At 41.7% G+C, this 16,922-nt stretch overlaps 1 protein-coding gene across 3 annotated transcripts in view; it reads left to right on the plus strand.

The window, feature by feature from the left end:
* Window positions 1-16,922, plus strand: part of FHIT (fragile histidine triad diadenosine triphosphatase) — a 549,696-nt gene that overhangs the window by 454,798 nt on the left and 77,976 nt on the right. For all 3 annotated transcript variants that reach the window (XM_071549691.1, XM_071549693.1, XM_071549692.1), the window contains exon 5: window positions 6,123-6,191. In XM_071549691.1, coding sequence (XP_071405792.1) covers window positions 6,123-6,191 — 69 coding nt within the window. The remainder of the gene's footprint in view (window positions 1-6,122; window positions 6,192-16,922) is intronic.

Below are 16,922 nucleotides of genomic sequence, written 5' to 3' on the forward strand. Positions count from 1 at the left end.
AAAGCAAACTTCAGCTTTGTGTTTTAACAAACCGGAGCCAAAGCAAAGGTGTTACAAGAGTGTGCCAGTCCATGAGCCTCCTTGTGCTGGGAGCAATCCTCCCCTCCAGCAGGGCAGAGCTGCCACCTGGGGAGGGACATCGTGTGTCTGTGTGCACGAGGTTCTAGTGAAGCTGGAAGGGAAAGTGCTGATTCCTAGAAATGGGGCATTTTTGAAGAAAAGAAATTGTTTCAAGTAGTTTCCAGTCATGTTTTATTGTTTTATAAAAATTAGGTCCTATAAAGTGGTCTGCCTTTGTGTGATTTATAACTCCTGGAAATGGGAATAAAAATAGTTTTAATGCTGGCAATAATTTTGAAGGCTGTGAAAACTGAGCATTTTCATTGACCAAAACTCTTTCTTTTCCTAATGTTGGATAGGACTTTTTTATTTTTTAATTTGTTACTCAATCCCAACCCAATTCAGGTCTCAGAAAAGTATCAAGAATACATAAATACTCCGTGAATAGGAATTGCTTTCCCATGAAAATATCTTTGCTGGGACCTGCAGGTCAAGGGCCTGGCAATGGGCTTTGAGTGGCTAGAAAGAGCAGTCATGCCCAGTATGTCTGTCTGGTTGGTGCACTGGATTTTCGGGGACAGCAGAGGGAGCGCTTTCTGTTAAGGAGCTGTGCATATACAGGCAGGACTTTCCATGGAGTAGTTTTATAACAGGGATAATTGAGCAGTTAATCAAGAATAGCAAACAAGGGCTCCATGGAAGCCCAGTTTACAGAGTGGACAAAATTGCCCTATTTTTCATGTGGCTATGTCTGTATTATGGTTGATTTTCTTTATTACCCGCTAACCGTCTTACTTGGAGAATGGTTATTAGTTTGGAATTTCTACAGTTAATCTGGTAGTTTAGAAGAAGCATTATCACAGGCTCCTGTATGTCTCTGTAATGACAGAGGACTTTGCAGCAAGCAAGGTCTTATTGGGAAACCACCATCCTTTTTCCCAGTGAACTGGTTGATGAGGGTCTCCTGACCAGCAAGTCTTGCTGCCTGCAGCCACTAATGCCCTTCCTGCCCTTCCTCCTGCCTGAACACAATGGCAGCAGGGACCTTGAGTTTACTCTTCCTAGCCCTGGTGTCCCTCTGTGCCCCAGATCATGGCCTTTCCTGACCTTGCTGCACCATGAGACTGAAAGCTCATGACTGCCAAGCTCTGTCTCTGTAGGAAGGATGAAAAGTAAAAAGAAAAAAGATTAAGCTGCTGAAAGGCTTCTGGCTTTGCTGTTTGAAGAAACAGCTCAGCCACATACTGCTTTTGCACGTGTAAGGGCAACAGCCCTTCCTCTGCCAAGTTTTTGGCAGCCCCTATGTCCTCAGGGTTGCATGATCCTTTGGCAGTTTTTATGTATTCATTCTGTAGCAACATTTATTGCTAATAGACCCTGGGTGTGTGCTGAGGAGCTCTTATACAGGCTATTATCTCTTTTTCTGCTGGAAGCTGAGCTTTGTTGCTCTGCTAACCAGCACAGCAGCTGAGTGAACACAACATAATATTCATGAATTATTGCAAGCAACATCCATGTCCTCCCCAGTGGTGTGTGGCAGGGTCATCTGCTCTTCACTGTTCTGGTCTACCTGGGAAATCTCCTTCAGTGTCTATTTTTATCTAATATTTTTGCTTTACATCCAGTGCAGTGGTAACACATTTGTTATTTGACCATAATTCAGCATATAAACCCAGCCGTAACCAGGAACTCTGCTTTCTGCATGGCCTTGAGTACTGGAGCAAAACCCACCTGACCTGAGTGCATGTTTTTCCAGCAACACACAGGCTCCAGTTTTTTTTGGCTGAGGCTTTTCTGAGCGTTTTGTAGCCCTGAATCACTGGAGAGCAACATTAGATGTGTAATCCCATAAATCCCTGTGCTGTGTCCAGATGTTGGCAGTGGTGGGATGACCATGCTCCATCATGCCCATTGGCAGCCCCTTGCTCCCACAGTCCTGATGGGAATGATGCAGGGCTTAATCAGAGCATTCTCTTGCTGCAGTGGGAGGTCAGAGACAGCACATGCTGGCTCTGGCTCATGAGTTCCCCCTGGCACTACAGATTTATTCCTTGCAGTGTTTTCTAATGCTTTTGTCATTTGGGGTATAAAGGCCTTGAAGAAATTTCCCTTCAGAGTGATTTTGCATTATTTGATAGTTCTCACCATTGGGAGTTTCCCCAAAAGATTTTATTGATAATGTGGCAGCCACCATGAAGCAGAGGGAGCTGCAGTCACAGACACAGAAAACTGTCAGTCTGATAATTTTAATTGTGAAGGTGCTCTAAAATTCAGCTCTGTCAGTCCCCTTATGGCTACTGCAGTTCTGGACATGTCTGATTGGAAATCTTGTCCCCTGTATCAGAAGCAACTTGTGGGACTTGGGCATATTTAACTCACATGGTGTTCCCCACCTGGGGACATGCTGCTGTGTCCTCACATTGTCACACACAGTGTCCCTCTGTCCTGCGTTGCTGCCTGAAAAAGAGGAGGCAATGGAGCTAACACCGAACAACGCAAGCGCGTGTCTGCATTTTTCTACCCTGATGTGGGTCATATTGATTGGTCCATTAATGTAAATGTCTTGGCTGTTGTGTGTTGCTTTTCTTGCTTATTAATCAAAATAATGCAAAATGAGGGAAAGCAATTTCTTAGGGAAAAAATTGAAATACCATCAACAGTGACTGAATACAGCCCACTGGAATGTGATGGGGCTGCCTGCTGCTCACCAAGCATAAGGTTACCCAAAACAATTGGGGAAAAAAAGCCAAAATCCTTTATTTTCACAATTTTGGACCATGGTTAGATTTTTTTTCTCTTCAAACAGTGTTTTGATGGAAGATTTGCCTAAATCTCTTTGTTTGTTTAAAAAAAAACAACAAACAGTCCATTTCGTTTGTATTCACTGACACATTTCAGACAATTGCAAATGTTGAGATTTTTTGTATGTGCAGGTTTTTGTTTTGCCTGGAAAACAAAAGAGAAGCAAGCAACTTTAATTTGTGGGCACCTTGAAATTATTTTTGCTACTTGCAGTTGGGGAGACCTCCCTGTAGCCAGAAGTGGATGCAAAACACTGAGACATATACATAACTTCTGGGATGTGGATACTCCCACTGAACCAATTCACAGGTTGGAAATTGAGCTGGTGCTTAAGTGCCTTGGTGGATTGAGGCTTTAGCAGTAACAAATAGTACTAAGGAGTAAAAATGATCAATTAAAGAACTCCTAAAGAATCAAAATATCAGCCTCTCTGAGTTGGGAAGGCCAGAAGCTCAAAGGCAGATTAGAAAAAAAGTAAAACCTCCTTGTTCAGTGTTTCTGACTACCTGGTAGCCATTGCTCTGTGCTGCTTATATTTCTTCATAAAGCTGAAGAACTACTTGAAATACTATTGCTGATCTTGTTTGTTTCTATTATACAAACAGTGGGGAGAATTCAGATATTTATTTATGTTCCATGCATAGAATGTAAAAAGAAATGGATGTCTGGAAAAAAAAATTACTCTCTTTTAAACTGATTGTTTTTACCTCTAACCTTGGGAATATTCATTTGTTTTCAGACACAGTAGATGGATTTTACCATGCAGCCTGGCAGTGTGTGAGAACATAATGCATGTAGTAAAGGTGACTAACCCTGAGAATGTCCCCAGTGATGCCAAGTGGCCCATATGCTGTCATAAACACTTTTTTTTCTTTTTTTTTCACACTGATCACAAGAGCCCATTTTGGGTAGAACATCACATTAAGCTCATTCATTACCTGCTGTGCTGGTCTGTGCATCTGCAGTGCAGCATCTCTGCACTGAGCTTTGGACTACATCCCTGTGTGTTTGCTGATATTCCAAATTGTCATGGGTATGCAGATCTTCTCCTGTCTGTGTCTTGGAAGATTCTGCAACAGAGATAAAAATTGCTCTTAAAGGTGGCTAAAACTTCTGGGGAATATGGTTGTTGATAGCTGATATTAGATGTTACATATATCATCAAGATAAATTCCTGCAAATTGGTATTTGTGCAAAACTATCATTCCTTGTAGCAGAAGAGAAAGAAACTGAATGTCAGATGAACTAACAATTTTTATGAATAAATTTAAAATCTAATGAGAATCACAGGTGTGAGACAGTAGTGAAATTTTACAGTACCACCACAAATTTTAATCTTCACTTTGCTTTTTCTTGAAAGTCTGTCCAAAAGCAAAATTTCAGGCCTAGGGCTACTGAAGACCATCTTTAAAGTTGCCTTGTGATTTTGAGCAATGCATCATGAGAGCAGTGATGTTCAGATGATACATTGCACTAATACATCACAAGAGCACTTTCACTCTCATGATATATTAGTATAATACACTATCAGAACACTATCACTGATGTATTACTGAAAAACACAGTTTCTGACCCTCAAGAATCAGCCTCATCTCTAGGCTGAATACACTGAAAGCTGTGGATAATGATAAGAAATCACATATTTGGTTTCTCTAGGGTAAAGCTGAGGAAACAAAAAAACCATGGTATTCAGCATATTTCATTAACTGAAACATCCTTGTGATTTCATTTTGTTCACTGAGCAAATGCTTTTATGGATTGAAGCTAACACAATACAGGTATGTTTGATTTTCTTACAAATAGCCTAAGAAAAATTTTTTCCCTATTTCATTATAGACTTAAGCCATGTTTGGAGAATATTTCAATGAGGTGCAGGAATTTCAGCTGATTTCTATATGATTAAACTGAATCAGGTGCAAGCTAACTAAGTTCTATGCAAACCATTTGGTGCTGTTTCTGACGCAGTCTTCTTTTTTTCCCTCTTTTTTTTCTCTTTCTTTTTCTCTCTTTTTTTTTTAAGGATTTAGGCACCATCTAAAAAGATCTGGAGATGCATAAATGTGATCTGTCACTCAGATTATTTGCTGCCTCTCCTCACTGAGGTGTTGGGGTTTTTTTTCCCTGAAGAATTATTGTCAGTTGTTTTTTTTCTTTTCTCAAAAGTGAGGGAAAGAGAAAGGGAAAAAGATAAAAGAATGCTTTGCAAGGTAGTAGCTGAACATATTGCAGAAAAGCAGATGTATGAGTGCTTGTTTGATTTCCTGGTAGAGTTTGAGTCTTGAGGATCTTGAATTACCCTTCCTTTATGGTATGAAGAGAGTGTCAAGGAAAGAAATGGTAATAGCAATAATACAACGTCAAGATGGCAAGCCATTTATTTGTGTTCCTGTCCACAGTTTTGTTTGTTTTCCCCATATTTCATCAGTACTTGTGACAAGAATACATCCCCCCTCACCTCCTTCCTGTGCTGGGTGACCCAAAGCTGCCTGGGCAGCTCGTAGTCCTCAGTTCTGCTACCGCTGAGCGATGGCCCTGCCATCAGGAGAGGGACACTTACACTTCAGGATTTGCAAAACTGCACTCATAATCCTTGTGCCTCACAGGTGTGGGGCTCTGGAGTCCATGTTCCTGCAGGGGTGTGTCCCCAGCACATGCCTTGTACCCCTGGGGGTTTCAGTTTGTTGTGTTTAGGCTACAGCCTCCTGGGAGAGAACCAAAGCATTAAAGCCTTACTGACCTTGTGAAAGGCATTGTACAACCTGGGGACTGTCCTCTCCTGTCAGCCTTTCTACCTGCCTGTGGTGTGCCCTTGGCTCCTCTGTCCCCCAGGCTGTGAGCACAGCCCTGAGCCTGGGCAGCCCACGTGGGTCCTGCAACGCATCCCAGCACCAGCACCCTCATATCCTTGTCGGTTCTGAAGACACAACACACAGCTCTCTGAGGGACATTGTCATTTCAAAGCTCTGGCTAAATATGTCTCTGACTGACAGCCATGAATAATTCCACAGAGCCCCTAAACTTCTTGGCATTTCACTCTGAAGCTCATATAATGCAGCAGAGCTGCTCTCTGATGTATCTCATCTTTTATATTCTCCAAAGAGTCGAGATACAGTTATGGACCAGGTTAATGTATTTTCCTCTAAAAATAATGCTGTGGGAGCCTGTGCGTGATTACTTGTGTGTGTTGAGAATAATGCTGACAATCCAGAAAAAGAAGTCATGAACCTGATAATCACCATTATTTTGTTTCACATTTTCAGCATGTTCATGTCCATGTGCTTCCAAGGAGGGCTGGAGACTTCAGCAGGAATGACGACATCTACCAGGAGGTAAGGGTTGCAATTTATTTCTTCTTCAGAGCTGGTTTTGCTGTTGGTAAATCACCTTAATGAACCAGACCCTGCCTTTGGTGAAGGTCTCTGCATCTTTATTGCTTTCAAAGACCCTGTGATAGCACCAAGACCTCTACTGGGATTTCCTTGTGAGCTTCTCCTCTGAGGGAAGATACAGCTGACACCTTTGGTACTTCAGTCTATCACTGAACATAGAGTGAGGTGACATCTCTGCCAATAGTTGTGTTCTCTTATTTTGGGGGCTTGGGGAAAAAGGGTGACCACATGGTCAGCTGGCATGCAAGGAGCATGTCCTATGCCGGCTGCTAACCTGGGGTGCCAAACCTCCCCCTTCCAATAAAGAAACACAGGTGGCTTGTTACAACTCAATCACAAATTGCCTTCTGGCCTCCTGGATTTTTGCAGGGCTCTGGTCAGGTTTGGACAAATCACACTGTAGCCCCAAAGATGAGAATTAAAGAGCAATTCTACATATAGATGGAATGTCTTCCTGTGTGCAGATTTTATGGCAGAGCTGGGCACATAAGCTGCTCCAGTGTGACTGAATTACTGCCTTTTGTTTAAATGAACAATTGTACTGGCATTAACAAAAAGTTTTCCCCAGCCTGACAGCTGTCACAATGATTCTATGAAAAAATCTCACTATTGTTAAATTTATGGATTGTTCTTAGTTGAGTTGGTAGGATCCTCTATCTGAAATATGACATCTCCCTCTCTTTCTGAAAGTAATTAATATAAACTTGTTCAGTGCTACTGCAATACCATCTGCTTGAAGGAGAATTCATGACATTTTCTGCTTTCGTATTTTTGTCTTTGTCATATATGGATGATGACAACTCCCCACTCACAAAAAAAAATGGTGGTGTATTTTAAAGTTTTTCAATTACTTAAATATGCAAAAAAATGGAGAAAAAAAAGTTTATTATTGACCAGTTATACAAAGTGCAGTGCCTGAGAACCCTCAGGTAAAACCTTGTAATGAGATGGCTGAGCAAGGAGATCCTGTGGAAATAAATGATGGCCATCCTGTCTGCTGCTGTGGGTAAAAGCAGATGAGTGAGGCAACTTGGAAGTTAACACCCAAAGGGTTGTCAGGCATTGGAACAGGCTGTTCAGGGAAGTTCTGGCATCATCATCCCTGGAGATGTGTATTTGTGGCTCTCAGAGACATGGGTTAGTGGTGGCCTTGGCAGTGCTGGGATAATGGTGAATTCAATGACCTTACAGGTATCATCCACCTCAACGAATCTATAAATTTTCTTTCTGACGTGTGTCAAGTGGTTTTAGATGCTGTACCAACCCAGAAAATCTGTTTCCATTTTTGTCGTATTTACAATTCCATTTGCTTCTTGTTTAACACATTTATTTCTCCCTTGTTATAGCTGAACAGGCAAAACTCTGTTAATGAACTACACTATATCTTGAGGGCTGTTAAATGCAGAAGGGTGACAAATTGGTGAAAAATATTTTTTTATCTTGTCATTTTCAGTTATAGCAATTTTAGGTGTTGCTTTTAGCAGACATAGGAAGCATAAATATTTAGACACAAATACTATAATGTATCATTTAGCAGAAGAATGTATAGCGTCAGAGTCTAACCAGCTATTCTTGAACACCATAGAGCTAACTTTTGCTTTTGTACAGATTTATGCTGAAGTAAGATTTTTTTTTCAGGATGTCAGGGAAACAAAAAAATATTTGTTGCTATAAAAAGTTTGGTGTTTAGTTCTTTCAGTGGCTGGATTGGAGGATGGAGGGACTTAAGCAATTTGCTATCCTAAATGAATAAATGAAAAATGTAAGAGGGACAAATTATTTAAAACAAAGCTGACTTTGGAAATAATTTGGAGCTCAGTCAGTATGGGAAAAACCTTTTGATATAATGCGCCTCTGTGTTATAACAAGAAGTCACATCCCTTTGTGAAGGAGATACTTTAAAAGATTTAGGAAGAGATGTAGATCATGGTGAGGCAAAATCCATGAGGGATAAAGTTCCACTAGGTGAGATGTGGATTCTGGAGAGAGCTTTAAATCCATTGCCCATCCAAAACCTGTTTATAAACAACACTTCATTTCCATGTATTTGAGTGATAGATGGAGTTGTAGCTTAGGCAGCAAAGACCACCTTCCAGAATAATCCCAGCATCCTTTTCATTGTCATATGTGACATGGAGGCTGCTCAGCTTCCCTCAGACAGTTTGTGTAATTGAAAAGTGCACGCAGGCTAAATCTGCATATTGTGGTGCCTGGTTTAAGCACTGCAGCTAAAGGCTTTACAGCTACTGGGAATACTTTTCACAGGCTGCGGGTCCCAGCTCTGGCTCAACATGTCTGTTGCAAACCCCTTTCTATCTGTAAATGCCTCTGAGCTCTCCAAGCTCTGCAGTTGTCATCTGTATACGCTCAGCAGATTGGTGATAAATCCCATTGCTCTGAGTGTCTGACAGTGAAAGGGATGCCCTGATGTTGAGACATCAGATCTCTCGGGAGACTTCTAGAGTTGAGACAGAAAGTACTTACAGTCTCTTACTGTGTGCTTAATTTCTCCCATTTGGTATTGGAGTGACCACTCATCTGATGGAAAAAACAGAAAAAAGCATATCGGGTTAATCTCTGGTTAGTCTGTTTACTGGCTCTGATATCTTCAGGCTTGTGGCTATGAAGGTCTGAGAGTGCCTTGTCTAAAGCAACTTTTAAGTGTAATGTCTATAATTAAAGGTAAGGTGTTTCTTAGCACTTGTATTTTAATAAGGTTTCTGAAGGACATAAATGTCTGCCAACTTTTGAATATATTTTTAGAATTATAGTACCGGAACATTAATTGTAGAAGGGATGAAAGAGGGGCTGACATTTACTCCACAGCACCATCTCTAAGGCATTTCTTGGTAGAATTCACCACTTAATATTTTAGGTTTCTCTACCTCAGTGCATTTGAAAGAAGTAACTGTGTGATTTTTCTAAGATACAAAGAGAATGATTAATAGTGAAAGACACATCTGCATTGAATGTTTTAGATGTATTTCCTCTACATCTTTACAGGGCTGTTTCTTGGGAGGTATTTCCTGGGAAGTGTTAGCTATCCTCCCTCTGGCTTCGTTGTAGTGGAAAGCTAAAGCTATAGTTTATCAGTTCTTACTTTTTCAGCAATAATTTGAAGGCTAATCCTTCAAGTGTACACATGCCGAAGTTAAACTGGTCATACAGGGGGGTTTGCAGAATCAGGCCCTTCGTGTTTTACTATTGCTGGTTTACTTTTCTCGTCTACATCTACATTTTGAGTAGTTCTTATTCATTGATCCACTTATTTCTTGGACAACAAAACTATAGGAGCTAAATATTAGGAAAACTTTTCATTAGAATAACTCCTTATAGCTCTATGTTTTCTGTTTGGTTTGAAATAGATTAATATGCTACATTTGTTAATCAAGGAACTTAAAAGCCTCCTATGAAGTAATTCCTTGCTATCATAAAGGTGAGTCACAGTGACTGATAAGAATTTGGCATGAATGAACATCTCTACTGTAGAACAGCCCCCTGTGTTGTTGCAGTCAGCACAAGTACTGCAGCGTTGTTGGAGGTCATCTTGTCCAAGACATTCAAGAATGTTATCCTGAAATGTCTCAGCAGTTTCAGGCATCTGTGGGCAGCCCTCATTCAGCAAGTGTTAGAAAAGTCCCTAGCACAGCCTGTCCCTGGTCTCCACGGAGTGGTTAGCCATTACTGCAATATAAATAACATTCATCATCTTTTAGGTTGGCAGGTAATAGCTGTACTGGGCCAGAGAGTATCGGGCTTTCTCAGAAAGGAAGACTCAATCAAAAGTCCACACTACTGTTATGAGTGCTGACCTCAGTAAGTTAGTTTTGGGGCTGACAGATTCGGATGAGTAAGGGCAGCCTGGTCTCTTAGTGAAACCTTGAGTATCCCTGGCATGAATGGTAGTTTTTGTGGTGCTCACCCCTGTTCCTCCCCAAATTTCATGTTTCACTGGGTTATTCCAGCCTGCTGCAACAGATGCAGCTGCCTTGGTGATGCACATCCAGGGCTGTGCATGCAGAGCAAAGAGTGCTCAGCCCCTCATCAGCTTTGCTTTCATACCAACCTCATTTCCTCGCCTGTCTTCCAGCTGGGAATGCTGGAAAAGGGGAAAGTGTGAAAGAGGGAAGTTAACCCAAATCCCTTGTGTCTCCATCCCCCAGCTCCCTGTCAGACCGGCTTCGTGGGCCTCTTGTAATGAGCCTGAGTGAAACTTCCTAATGTGAATTCTTCAGTAATTTAAAAGATGTTGTAAAACACAGAAGCCAGCAAAAGACTTCACTTCATGCTGTCCTCCTTTCCCTCTGGCATTCAGGCAAGCAGCAAGAGACTCACTTAGGAAAAGATATTTTGACTTAGTGATCTCATTCAGCACGTTATGTTAAATCATTTCAGCAAGAATACCTATTAGTAATCATTTCCAATTCCAGGGAGAATGAAGGAGGCATTTTGGCATATGACTCAAGAACCTGCTGGGCTGTTTCTTCAGGCTGGCAAAAGAGGGGAACTGTGGTGAATTCAGAAGTTTAGTCAAACAAGCCTGAAGTTTAATTCTCCCTGAGTGGCTTTGACTGTGACATGCCATCACTCCAACCTGCAGACAGGTTCCTGCATGCGGCTGGGCACAGAGCCTGGCTCAGGGCTTGAAACCTGCACAGCTGCACTGAACTGTTTGGGCTGCTTCCTACTTAAAGATAAGGTATAAAATGAGAAGATAAATAAGCCCTAATCCAGGTCCTGCTAGACAAAATGGAAAGATGCCCAACGGCTTCTATGAGCACTGGATTGAACTATTCATGAAAATTAATGGCATGCAGAGTTAATAGGCTGTTCCTTGGCCTCAGAATTATAATGTACCTTCTGGGAACATATTGTAGCCTGGTGGTAGATCAGTCTGCTGCATCTGAACTCCCTTGGGCCAGACCCTGCTCTCTTTGCACCCGGCCTGGGTAAACCCATGGAAAGGGACAGAAGCAGCACAGAATCTGAGTAGCTTTCTGGGTTCTTTTTTAAAGCTCTGGTTCTCCCAGGTACAAATTTTATTTCCCAATCTTCTTGTGATGCAGCAGAAAGTAAGTCCTTTCCAGTAGGCTCTGGATTTTATCCTGGTCTTGCCAATATTGCTCTTTCTGACTGAGCATTGGAGGAGGTTCTGCTAGCCAAGGAGTCTGAGCCTTTCCCAGTTGCTTCCTGAGTCTTGCGATATTATAGCGACTCCAGCAGGGCAATCCAGATTAACTGTGCATGAATATTTCCAGCTGAGAGTATTGCTGTAGAACCTAGAACTGTGCAAATAGTTATGGTTTGGATGTGGTAGCTGAATGGACAAAAAATCATTTTGAGATAACCTGAAAATATTCTTTAGGGTTTTTTTCATCAAACAAATTTCTTTTTTATTTCTAACAGGATACTTAGTTTTCTGGACCATGATGTTCTATCTGATTAGGATTTGAAAACCCCTGGATAATGCTGGCATGCCAGCAGATTGTTTCGTGTCCTCAACCTACATAAGGCAAAACTGACAAATTTGTCAGTAGGGCCCAGCAGGAATCCTGGGAGACATCCTATTGTCACATATATCTCCCTAGATGGAGTCCCCACTGTTTGTGATATTTTCTGCCTTTTCCAACCCTGTGAGGCATTTTCTATTCTGGCACCTGAAATCTCTGAGACCTTTCTGTACTGTGTGTGCATTGCTGCACTTATTTTAAGATAGCAGGATATCATAATCAGATCTGATTAAGAGCCATTTCATTTGCTGTGATATCTTCCATCAGATCTAGAGGAATGGAAACAACTCAACTACAGAATTGAATTAGAAGTGGTTAGAAGGGTTCCCATTAAGGCAGCCATCCCTCATGATCACACACATGCCCTTTATACCTAAGCTTTGTCTGGAAGGCAATGTGCATTTGGCATTTTACATATCACCGAGTAGCCTCATTGCCCTCTAGTCCAGCTGTCTCTCTGCATTCCGTCACTGCTCCTGATGCTTCTTACCTTTTCCTGCCTCATAGGTAAAAAAATATTGGCTTCTAGAAATCACCTACATTTAATCTATGATACAGCAGAGGCAAATTTTTGTGGCTATTACAAGGTGTCTTGTGGCCCCTTCAGTAGGATGTTTGCTGTGTTTAGCTCGTGGAGTATTTGCTCTGTTGTGTCCTTGGTGGTAGTTCATTAGCAAGTGACTTAGTGACAAAGAACCTCCAACCAAGGACAAGTTGCTGATAAGAGAATTAAAGTGGACATGGTCTCTCAGGCCTCTTCACACTGTCAGTCCTTGGACTTGCTTAGCTGTTCAGGAGCTTCTTGCGAATTCCCAGTGCCCAGGTGAAACTGCCTCCAGACCTCTGCTTATCCTTTGCGGCAGTGTAAGCTGAATTCCTGTTGGTGGGGAGAACATGCCCCATTAGTATCCCAGACACTCAGCTTTTTGGAATTGATGGTATGGAAAGCAGACAAACCTATCAGGGAGCTGCCATTTTCTAAAGAGACATTTTTCTTCACTGAACTAAAATGTTGCCTCAAACTTCAAATTAAATGCTCGTTTGTGTTCTCTTTAAGGTTCAGGAGATGGGAACAAGTAGTTGGTAAGCCACAAGCCAAATCACACCGAAATCCAGTGCACTGCCCAACTGATGACTTCAGCAATTTGTTCTTCCAATAGCAAGAATTTGAAGAGTCCTTTCTCAGTCTGTAGGACTGATCTAAGCAGTAGGTCTCAGTGATCCAATCCTCTGATCCACGTGCAGCTATGTAAAGATGCTTTGGTTTTAGCCTGTAATCCCACAACAACAGACCTCTTGGTATCCTGTAATTTGGATCAGTTCCTTCATCTGCTGTCTTGCAAATGTGGATGACAATGTTTTGTGGGATCAGCTTTATACAGTGGAGGTACCTGGGAAGTGGTTGTCTCATAGGAGACACCTGAACTGGTTGTTACTGGCAGTTTTGTTGGCTCACCCAGCACTGAACTAGCAGCTTCAGTGATTCAGATGTGATGCTTCTTTTTGCTTTCTACATGACTTTTGTAAATGAAGGTTGAGGTATATTAGTGAAATGAAGTGTTCTTCCTCATTGAGAAGTACAGAAAAGTCTGATAGGATGAGTTTACCAATATCTGCAAGGTCAAATTAACTTATTTTTTGAGTTCAAAGAGTGAAAAAAATATATAGATATGAGAAATAAGCTTTTCAGATAAGTGTTTGTATTCCGGTGTTGTTTGTTTTGTGGGTGAAAAAAAAAGCATATTTCTTTTTCCTTTATAGATTTGCTCACTGTTTTCCTTCTTAATTTCTTTTTTTTTTCTTCTGGGGAAATAAAAGTATAGAAGGAAGCTGAACTGAAAGAGAACTAGGAAAAACTGCCAATAACCCAAAAATAGATCATAGAGAACTGAATGTTAGTGGTTTTCAGAAACCAAAATGACAGGATGGCAGTTTAAGTTAGAAAAAAAAACCCACCAAGCATCTTATTTAGACAGTTTTAAATATGAAATTGCTTATTAAAATAAAATTGAAAATTATGAAGTCTGAAGAAAAATGGGTGGGTTTTATATGTTTGTATATTTATAGGCATTCTCTTTATGGACATACACTTATAGGCATACACACATCAACAGAATGAGGGGCTCAGAAGTACATGAAGTATTTATTTTGGCTCCCTCTAATATGAAGAATGCTGCACTTCTACATTTTCTGTTGTAGCATGCTAAGGCTGTGTCTATGGGTTTTATTCACGAACTTGGTGTTTGTGGGAACTTGTGGACCTTCTGTTTCCACAAAAATGAAAGGGATTTGAGCATGTACATCTACAAGTGAGACCTGATTATGTCTTGCCTTTTCTTAGTATTTCTGCTACAACAATAATCAGTGAAACAGTTAAAAACATTGAAATATGAATTGTTGTCCTTGGGCTCCAGAGCTAACACCTAACTGGCTCTCTGTGGTTTCACAGTCAGCACCTCAGCTTTCTGTAGGAGGCAATCCTTTACATTACAGGTTGTGATCTGGCAAAAAATGCTACAGAGTTTCATCAGTGTGGTGGTTTAAGCCCAACCGGCAGCTCAGCCCCACAGAGCCAGTCCCTCATTTACCCCCACTGCGATGGGGGAAAGAATCCGAACAGTAAAAGAAGACTTATGGGTTGGGGTATAGACGGTTTAATGGGTAAAGCAAAAGCCACACACAAAAACAAAGGAAAACAAAGAATTCATTTGCTGCTTCCCATGTTTCAGCCCTTGCCAGGACAGCAGGGCTCATCACATGTGACGGTGACCTGGGAAGATAAATGCCATCCCTTCCTTCTTCCCTCCGCTCTCCATATTGATCATGACCCCATGTGGTCTGGGATATTCCTTGGTTCACCTGGGACCAACTGTCCTGGCTGTGTCCCCTCCCAACTCCTTGACCTGCCCCAGCCCCACTGCTGTTGGGATGGGGTGGAAGAAGTAAAGGCTTGGACTCTGCATAAGTCCTGCCCTGCAGTGATGGAAACATCCCTGAGTTATCAACAGTTTCCAGCGCAGCTCCAAAGCACTGACCCTGACCAGTTGCTATGAAGAAAATTACCCCAGTCCAAACCAACACACACAGGCAAGTCTCCCTTTTGTGCACTTAAAGCAGTAGCTAAACATTTCATTGCCAAAGGGAGGTCAAGGCCCATTCTGTACCATGGGTGCCATGTTTAAAGAAGGTCTTAATATGCATGAAGAGCAAAAGTACAAAATTATTTTAGACTTAAGACTGTGGGATTATGCTTCCCTTTCCTTTCCCCTCTTTTTTGAGGCACTTTCTCAATTTTTTTCTTCTTTTCTGGGCTCCAGTGATGCAGATGCAGAGGGCAGTGCTGGGATGGCAAGGGCTCAGGCCTCCATGGGCACACCTGGCGAGGAATTAAACACATATGATGTCAGGAGCAGGCTGATGGTAAAGTGAGCACAGAATGAGAGTGGACATTAGTTTTTGTCGCAATGATTTTGCCAGGAAAGCAGCACAAAGGGACTGCATATCTGTTCCCATACGTGGCGGGGGGTGGGGGGGAGAGTTATTTCAGCTTCAGAAAGGAAATTTTAACAAAACATTGCAACAGAGTGAGAATTCAGTTTTACAGAGTGTTAGGATAATTGTGCACAATTCGGTTTTGTTTAAATATGTTAAGCACCATTGTTTCTTTTCCATGTCAAGGATTGACTTTGGCGCTAGGTTGCAGCCGTTTTCCTTAATTGCCTTAATCCTTGGCCTTAAGAAAATGAATACTTTAAATTTAGACTTGTTAAGTACATTGCTAATGAAGAAATGGCTTTAGCAATCTTTGGCAGACCTGAAACTATATATAAAAAAAGAGAAAGTGAGGAGAAAAAAGAGAGAGGGAAAAGCTAATCACCAAACCATTCTGTTAATGCTTATTTTAATCATCTTGCCTGCCCTTGCTGGCAGACAGAGCCATTCGCTGCAGAGGCAGGAGGCAGCTATCGCCGTCAAATGGCGCTGATGTTGAGAATTGGGCCCAGGAGGACAATTTGACTTGTCAGTTTATATAGACATAAAGCTTCATTGTTGTGCACAGACACAACTGGCTTTTTAAAAGCCTATTTCCCTCCTGATGATGTGAGAATCTGCTCCTCTCTCTCCTACTGTTCTCCAGCCCTCAAGTTTATTAGATAGTGTTTGCAAGCCTGCACAGTGTTTCTGTGGTGCTGTAGGGCAGGTGGGCTGCAGCAGTGCCATGGTGAGCACACTGCCCAGCTTGGGACCACAGGGTGTTGTCAGCAAGGGGGGAGTAAAGAACTTTGTTTCCATACGGGATGATGTCTCTTCTCAGGGCGTTTTAACATTCCCATATCCCTGAATTCTCTCTGGAATTAAGCGTGTGTTTTCAAATGCACGAGATGCTCAAAAGAAGAGAGGAGCTAACAGTGTTTCCTTTGGGGGCAAAAATGAAACATCTCCAAAATGCAATTAATTACCAGAAATGTGTGATCTGTTTTCAAAACCAGCTCCTGCTGCTATTTTCCATGTGTAGGAAACTTTTATCTTTCTGACAACTAGCAGTTGCAGTTAGCAAAGTCTGCTAACAACTTCTTCTGGCTGCCTGTGCCCCCGTGCTGCAGGGAGCCACTGAAGGGGGTTCAAGCAGCGCAGTGCAGCATTCTCCCCAAGTTTCAGTTCTTGTGTTCTGCAAAATAGAGAAAGTGATGACTGGTGCCCACACTGAGCAGAGGCATTTACTGCTTCAAGGAAACGAAAGCTTCAAAATCCCCCTTGGTTGTGTTACAACCTAATTATAACTACCTGAGTGCAGGTATTCCAATAACCAGGGAAAGCAGGGAAGTATGGGCAGCCTTTGTCCCACTTTGCCTGGATAGTTTCAGCATTATATGTGAGGCTGGTAAAGAATCCCTTTCTGCATTTAATTGCAAAAGTTGATCATGAGTTTGAGGTAGACATAAAAGCAAATCCACCTAAACATTTCCATTTCCCTTTTGCCTACATAAATCACCTCTGTGTACTGGCAGTGTGCTTCTAGGGATTGTAATCTCTGTGGAAGTGGGAAGGTATTGCAATAAGTAGAGTTTTAATGGAAGGGCTTTTCTTAGAATTATTCTTTTTCCTGAATGATTATTTTTTCTTTCTTTTTGTAAGAAAAAATCTATTCTCATTCATTACA

The sequence above is a fragment of the Pithys albifrons genome, chromosome 3, assembly GCF_047495875.1.
Source record: "Pithys albifrons albifrons isolate INPA30051 chromosome 3, PitAlb_v1, whole genome shotgun sequence".
Lineage (NCBI taxonomy): Eukaryota > Metazoa > Chordata > Aves > Passeriformes > Thamnophilidae > Pithys > Pithys albifrons.